The sequence below is a fragment of the Ciona intestinalis genome, unplaced genomic scaffold (genome assembly GCF_000224145.3).
Source record: "Ciona intestinalis unplaced genomic scaffold, KH HT000076.2, whole genome shotgun sequence".
NCBI lineage: Eukaryota > Metazoa > Chordata > Ascidiacea > Phlebobranchia > Cionidae > Ciona > Ciona intestinalis.
Window position 1 is genome coordinate 488,429 of NW_004190398.2, and position 13,820 is coordinate 502,248.

The 13,820-nt window shown below is 34.9% G+C and overlaps 2 protein-coding genes and 1 non-coding gene across 3 annotated transcripts in view; 2 read left to right on the top strand and 1 right to left on the bottom strand.

The window, feature by feature from the left end:
• Positions 1–5,581, top strand: part of LOC104266557 (protein starmaker-like) — a 12,941-nt gene extending 7,360 nt beyond the window's left edge. Inside the window, exons 5-6 of the mRNA XM_018815490.2 lie at positions 3,862–3,901; positions 5,356–5,581. Coding sequence (XP_018671035.2) covers positions 3,862–3,901; positions 5,356–5,581 — 266 coding nt within the window. The remainder of the gene's footprint in view (positions 1–3,861; positions 3,902–5,355) is intronic.
• On the bottom strand, positions 1,835–1,906 carry trnat-cgu. The gene has a single exon. It is a non-coding gene; the product is annotated as a tRNA-Thr (tRNA).
• Positions 5,582–6,894: 1,313 nt separating the features above from the next.
• Positions 6,895–12,512, top strand: LOC100175052 (jmjC domain-containing protein 7). Its single transcript, XM_002129574.4, has 7 exons — positions 6,895–7,188; positions 9,581–9,738; positions 10,320–10,489; positions 10,807–10,955; positions 11,286–11,456; positions 11,722–11,854; positions 12,188–12,512. Exons 1-7 carry the CDS (start codon positions 6,944–6,946, stop codon positions 12,371–12,373), a joined length of 1,212 nt encoding a protein of 403 aa, XP_002129610.1. The 5' UTR covers positions 6,895–6,943; the 3' UTR covers positions 12,374–12,512.
• Positions 12,513–13,820: the final 1,308 nt, after the last annotated feature.

A 13,820-nucleotide genomic window follows, 5' to 3' on the forward strand; every position in this document is an offset into this window, starting at 1 on the left:
TAATTACCCACAAAGTAGCACATGGTAACTCATAAGCTGGCACGAGGTGTTAACCCGTGTGATAACGACTGTCGTTTTCCGGCCACGCGAGGATAAAGTAAGTTACATTCATTCATTCAAAAAGCGGGTTCACTGATTCTGTGTCAGTATTAATGAAGTATATAAGAGCCTTAAACACAATTATTAAGGATCCAATGTATGGCTGCCATTCATTTTTTATTCTTATTCAATTCATAGGTCAAAAGAAACGACGTCCATCAGCGGATATCAACGAAAAACTGCGTCACCTCTGGGTAGCAAAAAAGATACCGATGTGTCGTCAAAGTCTTTAGCAGGTCAGTTGCAATATTTTAAAAAAGGTATAGGTTGGGGTAAGATGGTTTATGTTTTTATTTTCTTTTAGCGACCAATCTGGTAATGAACAAAAAATATTTACACAAATATAACCGTATCCTCACGACTTGCGTTGATAGTTTAAAAAAATGATTTGGAAATGTAGAGTATTATGCGCTAACAGTATCTATCTTACCCTCAAGTACTGTACATCTATATTTCTTTTTTTTATTTCGTTTGAACTAGCGGAGGCAACGTGAAGGTCACTGCCTACTGAGCCGGGTATTCATTTGTTTGTTACGTTGCGTCACGTGACAGGAAACGTCACAATCCCTTTCATCTTTTCAGAGACAGCGTGCACGAACCAGTGTTGCCAGATAAAAATTGTCAGATAAAAATATTTTTTGTAAGAAATTATTACCGCTAATTACCTGTAACTCCAGTTTGGACAAAAAGACGACTTTTAAAGTGAGAATTTTTGCAGAAATTCTATAGCGATTTTTTTAAACATCGACTAAATTTGGACTAAGGAAAAATAAAATCAATTTTTTTTGGTAAAATAAATATACCACAGTTTATTCATTCTCGCAACACTGACATGCACAAGTTATAACTGCTGGCTTCTGTCCGTACCGCAATCAGCGCGACCGAAATAAGTTTAAGTGGGCCCTCTCCCAAGCGGCCATATCACTGGTATCGCTCGCTAAACACTGCTGTTGACAGTGGTGACCCAACATTTTTTAAAATAATAAAAAATAAATTTTTAAACATGAAAAAAACAATAGTTTAGTTATTTAGTAACTTTTATTTTTCACGATTTTTGTTTGGCAACACTGCTGCATATAAGCTTGCAGTCTGTCTTTTTAACCAGCGATAGACGGGAATCGGTTTCATAACTTGATTTATCTCTTTAGACAAATACTCGCTCGGGTCAAGCTATTCATCCACACGTAAAGACATGTCTTCAACTTCGACGAAAAAGGTAATTTATTTGTTTCTTAATTTTGCGTGTAGTTTTAATTTTTCCTCTTTGCATTTTTTTATAATAGATAGTTTATTTTTACCTGTAATGCGTTTAACAAATATATCGCGAAATTAAATATCAGATAAAAGGTAATCCGTTTTCTTGGTGAACGAATTTGAACGGTTTTAACCGTAAGCTTATTTTAATGAGTGTCATTTTGTCGCTATATCCCATCTTTTCGTTTCAACTATTCTTTAATGTTCGCTACCGTAATCGAAGAGACAAATAAATGTAATTATTAATATAATAAAAAGCTAAATTACTTGTACTCCGTGTTTTTCAAATATTGATTATTTTCCAGGTCGGTAGCATTTTTGACCGAGAGGACGCCGCTGCTTCCAAGCGCCCCCAAACGGACAAACGCCGCGAAGTGATGCGGAATCGATCAATGCCTGCTCCGTCTGCAAAAGACGCGCGAAAGATGTTCACAGCAATGGACAATTCATCCAATAAGTAAGTCCTGAAAAGACTGTGTATTGCCTCCAGTGAGATTTGAACTTACGACCCCTGGTTTACGAGACCAGTGCTCTACCACTGAGCTATAGAGGCCGACGAAATTCGTCATTCGTTTGTTTTATTTTAATCTTTAAAAAAGCCTTTTAAAAGCCAAATCGAATTAGTTTTCATATAAACTAGACATATTTTAACGATTGGTAGCATTGATCGTGTGTAATTAATACGTATCTATCTATTACGAAATCTACAATACTTGGTAACGGATAAGTTCGGTCTTTTATTTTATGTATTACCAAACTCGCTTTTAAACATCTGTGTTCATTTTTTAAACTATAATATCTGTTATATAGTAGGTTGGGGCAGGATGTTCCTTGCTTTTATTTTCTTTCATTATCTAACTGGATAGTCTCAAAAAATGCCAACAAAAGTGATACCCGTACCATCACGACTCTATAAGCAAACGTTTTTAACTATTAACAGGGCTAGGTTATATGGGGTGTTACGTGTCAACAGTATTTATCTTACCCTACAGTGCACGAAATAGATGTATTATTATAGTATTTTTAAACAATGTTTTTCATTTGCAGGTCTACTGGAGGTAAAAAAGTTGGACGTAGCCCGACATTTGTGGTCCCAAACGCGAACAACGTGAAACAAATGTTGCTCAAATGGTGCCAGGCAAAAACCAGAGGATATGACGTAAGATATAATAAATTTTACAATAAATAACATTTTTGTTTGTTACTTTACTTACGATGTTCTTTAGATTTTGTCATATATTTTAAAGAGTTATTATTTATATTATAGTAGGGTGGGGGGAGATGGGACACCTTTTTATTCTATTTTCTCGTACCATTTGGTAGTAATCAAAGAACTTATAAAAGAAATATAAAACCGCAACTTCACGACTCCTATAGACCGTTGTTAATTATTTAAAACACGACCAGGGCATTTGGATAATATGTGCTAAAAGTGTCCCGTCTTCTCCCACCCTACTATACGTTACATAACACACATCACAAAGTTATCTTCGCCGGTTTAAATTATTTGATCATTACTTTCATATTCAAAAAAATCAATGAAAATAGTGTTTGCTTTTAATTTTTTATGATATTACATTATCATAAATTTATAACACCATTCACTTTACATTACAATTACTTCATTATAAGATTATAACTGTTCGTTACAGCATGTTGACATCAACAACTTCAGTGGTAGCTGGGCAAGCGGTATGGCATTTTGTGCCCTCGTTCATAATTTCTTCCCGGAGGCCTACGACTACTCAACCCTTGACCCAAAAGCAAGAGCTAAAAACTTCACGCTGGCTTTCGACGCCGCAGAGTGAGTTTTTGCACGTTATTATGTTACACTAGCTCAATCGCCTTTGCGAATAATGCGCAAAAGTGCAGTTCGAAGTCGAACAGCCAAAACAGGCGCGCGTAAAAAGCTGCTTTTCGGTATAAATTCGACTTCCAGCTACGCTTTGCGCTCCCCCAAAGGAGACTCACAGTCCCACTTGCACGCCCACTCGTGGTCGCATGTATCGATGTGAATGTAATTCCGTAGTTTCACCACGATTCATGCTCCTACCCGAATTGTTAAATTCAACAAATCGAAAAAACGGCAAAAATATTTCTGTGCTGACAAAACGTGCATGAATTGTGTTAGTAATTTGGGAAACGGTTTCAAATTATAGGTCTTAGAAATTAGCGGTGTCGGGTTAAGTTAAAGATTAGACTGTCTGACACTAATTTCAACGTCTACTACCCCGTGTTCATACTAACTGGTCAACTAACTCCCAAGTTTTATTCAACTAATTCATTAATTTTTGGCTGAAACTCGTTCATTTTCACCCTCAAGTCTAAAACCCTTTTCGTTCCTGTCATAATAAGTCTCACACCACTTTTTAATCCTGTCTCGACTGCGAGAAATATCGTGGGAAAAGCGTTGTACATTGTGATCACGGGAGCGTGTTTGTGAGCTTGAGCCGACGATCTGAGCCAAAAAATGACCTTTTTATGTCTGTGTGATTTGCCCTTATTAAGCCGACCACCCGCCTAACCGCATTGTGTGTGCATGTGCATGGTGACGTAGGAGGCTCGGGGAGATTCCACCTCTACTTGATCCGGAGGACATGATCCGCATGGCGGAGCCCGACTGGAAGTGCGTCTACACCTACATCATGGAGTTCTATAAGAGGATCCGCGAACTGCAGCTCACCTAAGCGTCACCCCACCACCACAACCACCACCGTGTACACAGCTGTGCCGTGAGCGTCACCACGCGCACGTCAGCTGTCCGTTGACGTCATAGACCACGTGATACGCCAACTGTCAATCACGCCGAGGCTCAGTCGGTTAACTAATTCTCGCATTCAGGAATACATTCCCTAACATAACCGTTCTGATTTCGTCAAATTTCGCCATTAAACCTGCCACACATTTGTACAAAGCGCAATTTTCACACATCGATGCTGCTTCCGTCATCTTTTGATGACCTCATTCTCATTTTAATGACGTCATATAAAACTAGAAAAACACATAAAGTAGTAAACTTACATAGTATTTATTACCTTATCTTTTTGTACAATTGACAGTGTTAAACATACACTTCTCTATACCTTTTATAAATTTAGCACAGTTTTCATAATACTGTAGTTCCGAAATTTTACCGTTTTCCAAAAAAATTAAGCGGTAATGTTTTGCTTAACGAAACAGCACTTCGATGTATAGTCCTGTACATTTTCTTATTTTCTGCGCTCATTGTTTTTTTTTCTATTTTACTTATACAACCGTTATTAGAATGTCAAGCCAGCATTTTCTAATTTCATGTTCAACACCAGTTTTGGTGAGTGTGCGCCAAAGTGCTTGCTATCAGCTGCCCTGCACTTTGCACTTGCATGTTACAACACGTATTGCATGCCCACTCCGTAACCTGCATACCAGAAGTCACTGAAACACTTAAACATATATAGTAGGTTGGGAAAGATGTAACATCACCTTTAGCACATAATATCCAAATATCCTGATCGTGTTTTAAACAATTAACAGGTCTATGGGAGTCGGGAGGATACAATATTATAATTCTTCGAATGTTCTTTGTTTACTACCAAATGGGACGAGAAAATAGAATAAAAAGGTGTCCCATCTTCCCTACCCTACTATACAAGAATAACCAAAACCGAAGTATCTCCAAATTCAAATCCCTGTTAACTAAAGCCATAGGCAAAAATAAAACGTCACCCAGCTGAATTGCTGAATGGACGACTACGTTAAACGTCATCAAAACATTTTAATGTATATTTAGTAATAATACCCATTGCTCGGAAATTAATACAAAATGCTTTGTGCGGATCATTTAATTTGGCAACAAGTCGCTTTTTAAGCGGTTTCCTATATGCTGCGTGAAAACGCAGTCTGCAGTTACCCAGCAAATGGCCCTCCCAACCCCAAAGCTTTGCTCTCAACGCAAAAGGCTTGCCAGCGGCTGCGTAAATGGCCGATTGAAGCTCGTTCGTTTTAACACACCTCTAACCCCAGGAAATACGCTGACGCTGACCAATTACTTGACGTTGAAGACATGATGATTATGGGCAACCGACCTGACAGCAAATGTGTCTTCACATACGTCCAGTCTTTATACAACAAGTTACGTCGGTTCGAAAAGCCCCTGACCCCTCTTTCACCCACCTTTAAAGTAATGGGTGGACTTTCACCCACCGCCAAACTCCTCGCCAGCGAGGAGGCGGGAAAGTCCCAAAGATGACGTGACGGTGACGTCACAGTTAATTCACGACCAGTCACTCTTCTACCGTTTTTTGCTTTAAATATTTCTATATATACACTTTACTGCTCTGTATCATTTTATATTCACCGCTGAAGCAAATCGAATCAAAATCTTACGCAGCGCTGATCCATACATACGCTGTAATACTTAATCCTCGATTTTGCAGGTATTCCATGTAATATAGTTTTATGATCCAACTGTCGCTGTTTAAGCCTAAATTCTTTTTTCATGACTTAGAAATTTGGGTAATTGCAATCATACAGTTCAAGAAGCAAATTCAGTTCAAGCTGCTCGTTTTACAGTTATTTTTCTGTAATTTTCCATCACCATTTTGTTAGCCCGCATATAGTAAATGTAGACTAATGTTGCTCCGCTTTAAATTAAACAGTGTTTTGAGCCATTGCTCCTGTACAAGAGCAACCATGATTGTGATCTTGATTAAACAATTTTAAAACGTTTATGAATTTGTCAAGAAATCATGTTCACGTATAGTACTGTGGAGTAATAGAGGATACCGTTAGCAACTGAATCTCATATTTCCTGATCTGGTTTTGAACAATTACGCCTTTTTAGAGTCGCGAGCAGGCGGTTATTTAATTCTGTGAACATTCATTGTTTACAATCAAATAGAACGAGAAAAGAGAAGTGTCCAATATCACCCTACTATGAAACATTTTTGGGACTCGGATACTTCGTTTTTATGTTTTACAATCTTATGATTAAAGTGCCCACGACCAAAATGCACTATATCCGGACACGCAACAATACATTTTTTTTCACATACAAAATGAATGTAGTACAATCTTTACTCAGCCAAAATACGTTAGCTCCCCCCCCCAAAATATCATCATGAAATGTTCGTCATGAAATGTTAGCTCATTCGTAGGGTAATTCCCACAATAAAAACCTTTACGTGAGGAAATTAAAAAGGATAGAAGAACGAAATACGGAAGGAAGGAGCGTCTTGGTCTGGGATTATAGCAGTAATATAAGTGGCAGGCGAAGTTTTATTATTTTAAATGTTTGTTTTTCATTATAAGCCACTATAGGATTATTCATACAGCGAGTACGGTATGGTAATATACCGTAATACAGATAGGCAAACGTCTTAATTTAGTTTAAAGAACAGTTTTGTAAACGTATTGTACAGCTAACTGATAAATAAAATGCGTGAATACTTATTTCAAAGTGCATAGCATGCAACAATATATGTAACACATGTTGTTTTGTACACATAACTTTTATATACACTGGAATGCATATATAGTAAAGATTTTGAACTATGATATTGGGTTTTATTGCCTCTAATAAATTAAGCACATTTTTTACAGCGTTCGCAAGATGTTGTGTAATAGTGCAATCATATGTGTGTTATTTGTTTTATCTGTAAACAGTGCAGACCCAGTGGGGCATCTACAGCCCCTTGGGTCCCACATGGACCCCCTGCCCATTGAAGTTCTGGATACCATGCCAAACCCCATTGATTTCTTTGATAACTACGTCCAAAAATCGAAGCCCGTTTTGTTCCGAGGTGCTGCGTTTAAATTTCCTTCATTTGAAAGTTGGAGGAGCGACGATTACCTTTCGTAAGTTGTCCAATGAATTAAATGAATAGATGTTTTTAGTTATGAAACATATATATATATATGTTTTGTTGTTACAGTTGTGTTATTAAAACTCCAATTTGTTTTGGACTATTTCTATGTTTTCTTTTATAATTAACTTATATGTGATTAAGTAATAAATTAATTACAATGCAATAGTTACAGTCATAGGCGTAAAGTTTTACTAAACGTTAGGGTTGCAAAAACCAGAATAAAAAAAGTCTTCGCGCCATGAGGCGCGAAAAAAAAACAGTTTGCAACCCTTTGTTTTTGGTTTGCAACCCTTTAAATATGTGCTTTGTAAACGCTCATACAAACGTAAATGTATTCAGAATTACTTAGGGATGAGACAAATTAAAATTACACAGGTTCGGCGAGTCCGTGTAATGAGAAACGGTCGAATCTGATTGCCCGGCGATTAACGTCACAGTAGCTATGTCGTTTGCGCCTTTTGTCAAGCCCGCACGAGTGTGTGGTTATCTTACAAACGAAGACCCGTCCGTCGAAAATAGTAGGTTTCCAGAACGAAATATTGCGGAAATAAACTGCCTAAATCGTTTCCAACACTGCTTTATATTTATATGGGTTCATTGCATCATAATAGTGGTTGTTTGAACCTGGCAATTGATTACGACATAATAGCAATTCACACGTTGGTTATTTACGTCATAATAGCGATTCACACGTTAATTATTTAGCAAACAGGAGTTTAAATACCAGTTGAACACACTTGTGTAGTGAATGACGCATCGGTATTGACATATTTTAACGAACGTAAACGAAGTTTGTTCGCAGTAATAATGGTGTCTTCGTTTGGTCGAAAGTAATTCCTTACGCATTTTTAGACCGGAGAAAATCAAAGGGTTGCGAGGCAACTCTGCAACCCCGTAACTTTACGCCAGTGGTTACAGTGGAACTACTTAAAAATGGCCAAATAGTTAGAAAGAATTTTTGTATAAATATATATATATATTACTAATTAATATGGCTAATTATTGCTTGAAATTTCACAAAAAAATTGTCAAATTGCCTAATAATATGTATATATTATATATCACCAATTATTATGTTTATTGCCCTTTGATCCTTCAGTTAAATGAATAAACCTATATCCTCTCATTGAATGAATCTGTACTGTAGCCTTTAACCCGGTTTGTCTCAGTTAGAGGCGGCCAGGGTAACTACTGTGCCACAGCGGCGGCAAGTTAAAATTTTTGACCTCCGAACAAATTTATAAATCAGTTATGTAAACTTTCGACTAATTGCTAAATGTTAACAATAACGAAAGACTGTTACACAACTTGACTTCTATTACATTTTACACACATATATATATATAGTGTTTAAAATTTATAATTTCCATATAAAATGCATATATATGTAAAGGAGTTAGACAACCTAATTAAAGAAAACAGTTTGTTGTATCTGAAATATTTGAGTCTGTGTTTTACCTAAAATGTTTAACAAAAGCAAAATTGTTTTGAATGTGGCACATGAAAAGTTAAGATAAAACGTTATATATATTAAAAATATATTTTTGTGTTTTAAATAGAAGCGGATATATCATGGATATGGCGTTAGTTTTCTGAATTGTGGTGTTATATCTTTGAGTGCTTATGTATAGGACTTGACTACTGTGTGATAAATAACCTTTAGCACCTAAATCCCATATTTCCTGATTGTATTTTTAACTATTATTAACAGCACTCTTTTAGAGACTTTGGGCTACGGCGTACGGTTATACAATTCTATAAATAGTATTTCTTTAATAACAAATGGGACAAGGTGAAAATGTAAAAAAATATGTTTTATACACTTGTGCCAGCTTACAAGTTACCATGTATGCTACTTTAAATTGTAGCTTTTGTGGGTGACTATTTTTTTTGAAGTTTCTTCTTTTTTGTATGTGGTTGATAATTTGGATAGCCCATTAGTGACCACTGGGTTATTTTAGTTAATCTTTTTAGCCATGCTTTATTTTACAACAGACGCCATGCTTCCTAATGTTAAATACATATGGTGCACTTTTGGCAGGAAGTTATACAGACTTATCAGAATGGATCTCGTATCCTATCTCATATTCCTACGTGCATAATGCCACGTTGTGTAGATAAGCAGGCATGCCACTTAACAAAACAGCAATGTTGGTTATTTACTGATAACTCATAAGCAGGTATGAGGTGTGTGAAACAGAACACCTGGGTTATAATGACCGACCTTGACCTGCTAAGCGTGGGCAAATAAGTTACATTCATACATTTCTGACTGTAAATTTATTTTAAATATTTTGTGAAACTAGCCCTGATCTAGCACTCATATTTTTGGATGAATCTTTGTAATACAATAAATTACACTTACTGATAAATCTCTTCAGGAAGAAATATGGGAACTGGAAGATCGTTGCTGAGGAGGGGAAGAAAGAGGATAGAGATCTTGGAACAATGGACATGACATTTAAAAAGTTTCTGCAAATTTACAAAAAAACAGACATTTATCTTGTACAGGACGTTCTCCCTCCAAACCCTATGACAAGTAAATGGATTGAAACAATATGATTTGGTATCAAATCAGGCTGTAATAGTATCTAAATTAAATAAATGTAACTTGCTTTATCCTCACGTGGTCGTTTAGTGTCTTACCCCAGGACAAATTAGTCCACAATGATAGCTGCGACGAGCCTTGAACCCATTACCTCTGGGTTAGAGGCGCATGCACTAACCCCTTACTAAAAGCACTAACGGCCCCGGACAAAATTGGGTTGAGACACAGTTATGTTGAAAGTCTGGTTGTTTTATTCTTAAATTAGTTAAACAAGTGTAATTCATTTATCCAACATGAATGTTCTGTTTCATGCACCTCTTGTTAGCTTACGAGTTACCACCTATGTAACTTTGTGGGTAATTATTTTGGGGAACCAACCTTAGGGCTGGAGACTGGGCGAGCTCACAACGTCAATTGCAAATATACCGTAATTTAAAAAAAACAATGTTTTATAGTGTATAGTTTTAGATAGAATTTGGACTGTCAAAATTTTCATTCAATTTTTTTAATTTTTTTTAGCAGTAATGTCAGTCTTATACCCAGTTTAAATATTAAACATTTTTTACCCACAGCTGAAGTATATCTTCCAAAGTGTCTTTTATGTGGTGGCTTTACTGATTATTTAAACACGATGGTGATGTGGTTTTCATCTGGAGGGACAAAGTCTGTATTACACAACGATGGGTTCGAAAATATCAACTGTTTGTACGATGGATCAAAAGAACTGGTTATGATAGACAAGGTATTGTACATTTATTTGTTGCAGGGCATATAGTTCTAGTTTTCACCACAAAATTATGGGTTTGAAATTTAGTGGGTATTTATATTGTCAGCCATGCATAAAAAATTAAAAGGGTAACAATTTGAAAAAAAATGAAAAAAATTCAAAAAAGTCACAATTTAAAAAACATAAAATTGAAAAATAGGTAACAATTGATAATTTAGTAGAGAGTTACTTAATTAATCTTCATGTTTTGACCCAAAAGTAACCTTTTAATAAGATGGTCACAAAGTAGTAATTCAGAAAGCCTTCAAATATCCTCAATCTTTAATTTTCAGAAATACAAAGACATGGTACCAATGGACAAAAATGGTTATAGTGGCTCCGATGTGGAAAAGGTTGATATGTACAAATATCCTACATTGGGAAAGGTTCCTTGGCACCTCGCAAAGATGGAAAGTGGAGATTGCTTCTACATTCCGTATCAGTATGTCATGCCTGGAGTTAAATGAATATGACGGTGGGCAGTGACAGTCTTATAACACAGGTGTTCTGTTTTATACACCTTGTGCCCGCTTAAGACATAACTTCGGCATTATGAAAATATATTATATTTGCTGTATGTTATGAATATGTTATACAAATCAGTATGAAAATATATTAATATGAAAATAAGTTAATATAAAAACATATCAATATGAAAATACATAAATATAAAAATAAATCAATATGAAAATATTTCAATAGGAAATTATAAAATATGAAAATAAAAATGTTATGTTTAAGTTTTACAATAAAGCTCATTATGATGTCATAGATGGTTCCACCATGTGAACTCAAGCACGACCCGAAATCTGGCGATAAACATTTGGTGGTCACAGTTATACGATCTACCACAGCGTGAGCAATGCATGGAGAAGTTGGACACTTTGCCTGACGCTGAACAACTCTTTAAATATAAAATAGCACCTGGTATTGAAATGAGCAGGTGGGTTACATTTGGTGTTTATTTTCGTTTTTTGGAAATATCAGTTCCCGCATTATGGTAAAATGTACGAGTTAAATTTTATTAGCTTTATTTTTTTTGTACCGGTATTATAAAACATATTTTTTATTTGTCACAATTTTAAACAAACGCTGTTGTTATTTTAACAGTAACAACATTTTTTTAGTCATCATACACCTTACGTCCGCTCATGAATAACCACGTATGTGACTTTCCAACTAAAATAGATTTACTGTTGTATTTTTAGGAACGTGCTGTTTGAATCGTTTGACGAGGAAACAAAAACAACAACAAAATCAAACTTTGTCAAACAGTTTGTTAAGAATGTACTTGATGGTTCTGAAGAAATGAATGAAGCCGCAGAAGCAGAAGCCAAAACTGTAACGCGTTTATTTTTTAATTCTTTTTACATTATGCAAATTTTTGCGATATTTTATTTTCTGTGTGTTGCTATGCATTACTTCTGGAGATTAATATTGTTTTCTTTTTGTGAATCATGTGTGTTTTTAATATTGCACTAGTTTTATTGCAGTTGTTTTTTATATATTTATACTGTAGTTGGAAAATATTGTGTTATAGATTTTATCGCAAATATAAAAAGGGTATTCAAGCTTAAACCTGTGTTTTTCTGAAAACTATTAAACATGTATTTTCTTGCTGGTTGCCTACTTCTGATTAGTTTAAAAATAAATTCTTGTTTTTTTGCTCTACAGATAGTTGAAGCTTTCTTTGACAATGCAGACACCGATAAAGATGGAGTTTTAACAGTTGCTGAAGCATTTGCTGTCAGTAGTGCTGAATTGAAAGAGATTCTAGGTGACAAAGGTCAAGAATTTTTTGAAGAAGGCCAGTACGGTGGTGTTGGACCCACTGAAGAAAATGCGAAAGAAGAACTTTAATGCAAAAGAAAATGAACTCTTTTTCATGATTCTACTTGAGCCAAATCATTTGTATTTTGTATTTTTGTTGTGAACTGATACAAAAGATGCCATGTGAGATTACCGCCATTTGAGATTAATAAATGCTGAGATAATGACACGTCTTTGTGATTTTGTTAAATTTTAGACCAAGGTGATCCTAGAATACAGATATTCTAGCGGCCATTTTCGATACCTTCTACTGGTACCACTAACCTAAAATTTGGACACTGTACTAACTAGACCCAAGCGGTACCGATTCTAAAATGAAAAATTCAAAATTCGAAAAAATATTAATTATGAATATTAATATTCGTCATAAAAACATATTTATAGAATTTTCTCCCGATCCAGCTTCGAATATGTTATAGCGCTAAGTGATACCTAAAATATGAAACATTATTTTCTTTAAAAAAGTGCGGGGATAGATGTTAAATATAAAAAAGTATGATCATAACTTGAATCATATAAATATTAAATTTTCGATTTTTTTCGCGAAAATATAACTTACGCATACATCTATGTAGGTCACTAGCATGTTATCCACATCGAAAAAAAAATTAATTTCAACTTTTTTTTATAACTGAATATTAATATTCGTCATAAAAATATATTTATAGAATTTTCTCCCGATCCAGCTTCGAACATGTTATAGCGCTACGTAATACCTAAAAAATGAAACATCATTTTCTTCAAAAAAGTGCGGGGAAGGGTTCAGAATACAAACAAGTATGAGGGTCATAACACGAATCATACAAGTATTAAATTTTAAAATATTTCGGCGAAAATATAACTTACGCATACATCTATGTAGGTCACTCACATGTTATCCCCATCGAAAAAAAAATTAATTTCAACTTTTTTTTATAACTGAATATTAATATTCGTCATAAAAATATATTTATAGAATTTTCTACCGATCCAGCTTCGAATATGTTATAGCGCTACGTTATACCTAAAAAATGAAACATCATTTTCTTCAAAAAAGTGCGGGGAAGGGTTCAGAATACATACAAGTATGAGGGTCATAACTGGAATCATACAAGTATTAAATTTTAAAATATTTCGGCAAAAATATAACTCACGCATACATCTATGTAGGTCACTCACATGTTATCCCCATCAAAAAAAAAATTAATTTCAACTTTTTTTTATAACTGAATATTAATATTCGTCATAAAAACATATTTATAGAATTTTCTCCCGATCCAGCTTCGAATATGTTATAGCGCTACGTAATACCTAAAAAATGAAACATCATATTCTTCAAAAAAGTGCGGGGATGGGTTCAGAATACAAACAAGTATATGGTCATAACTTGAATCATATAAATATTAAATTTTCGATTTTTTTCGCTAAAATATAACTTACGCATACATCTATGTAGGTCACTAGCATGTTATCCCCATCGAAAAAAATAATTAATTTA

Excerpts from the sequence above, each read along its gene's own strand:
- LOC100175052 (XM_002129574.4), top strand. The coding sequence starts at position 6,944 with ATGTTGTGTAATAGTGCAATCATATGTGTGTTATTTGTTTTATCTGTA. Across the intron at positions 9,739-10,319 it reads CCCTCCAAACCCTATGACAA|CTGAAGTATATCTTCCAAAG; the intron begins GTAAATGGATTG and ends TTTTACCCACAG. Across the intron at positions 11,457-11,721 it reads CCTGGTATTGAAATGAGCAG|GAACGTGCTGTTTGAATCGT; the intron begins GTGGGTTACATT and ends TTGTATTTTTAG.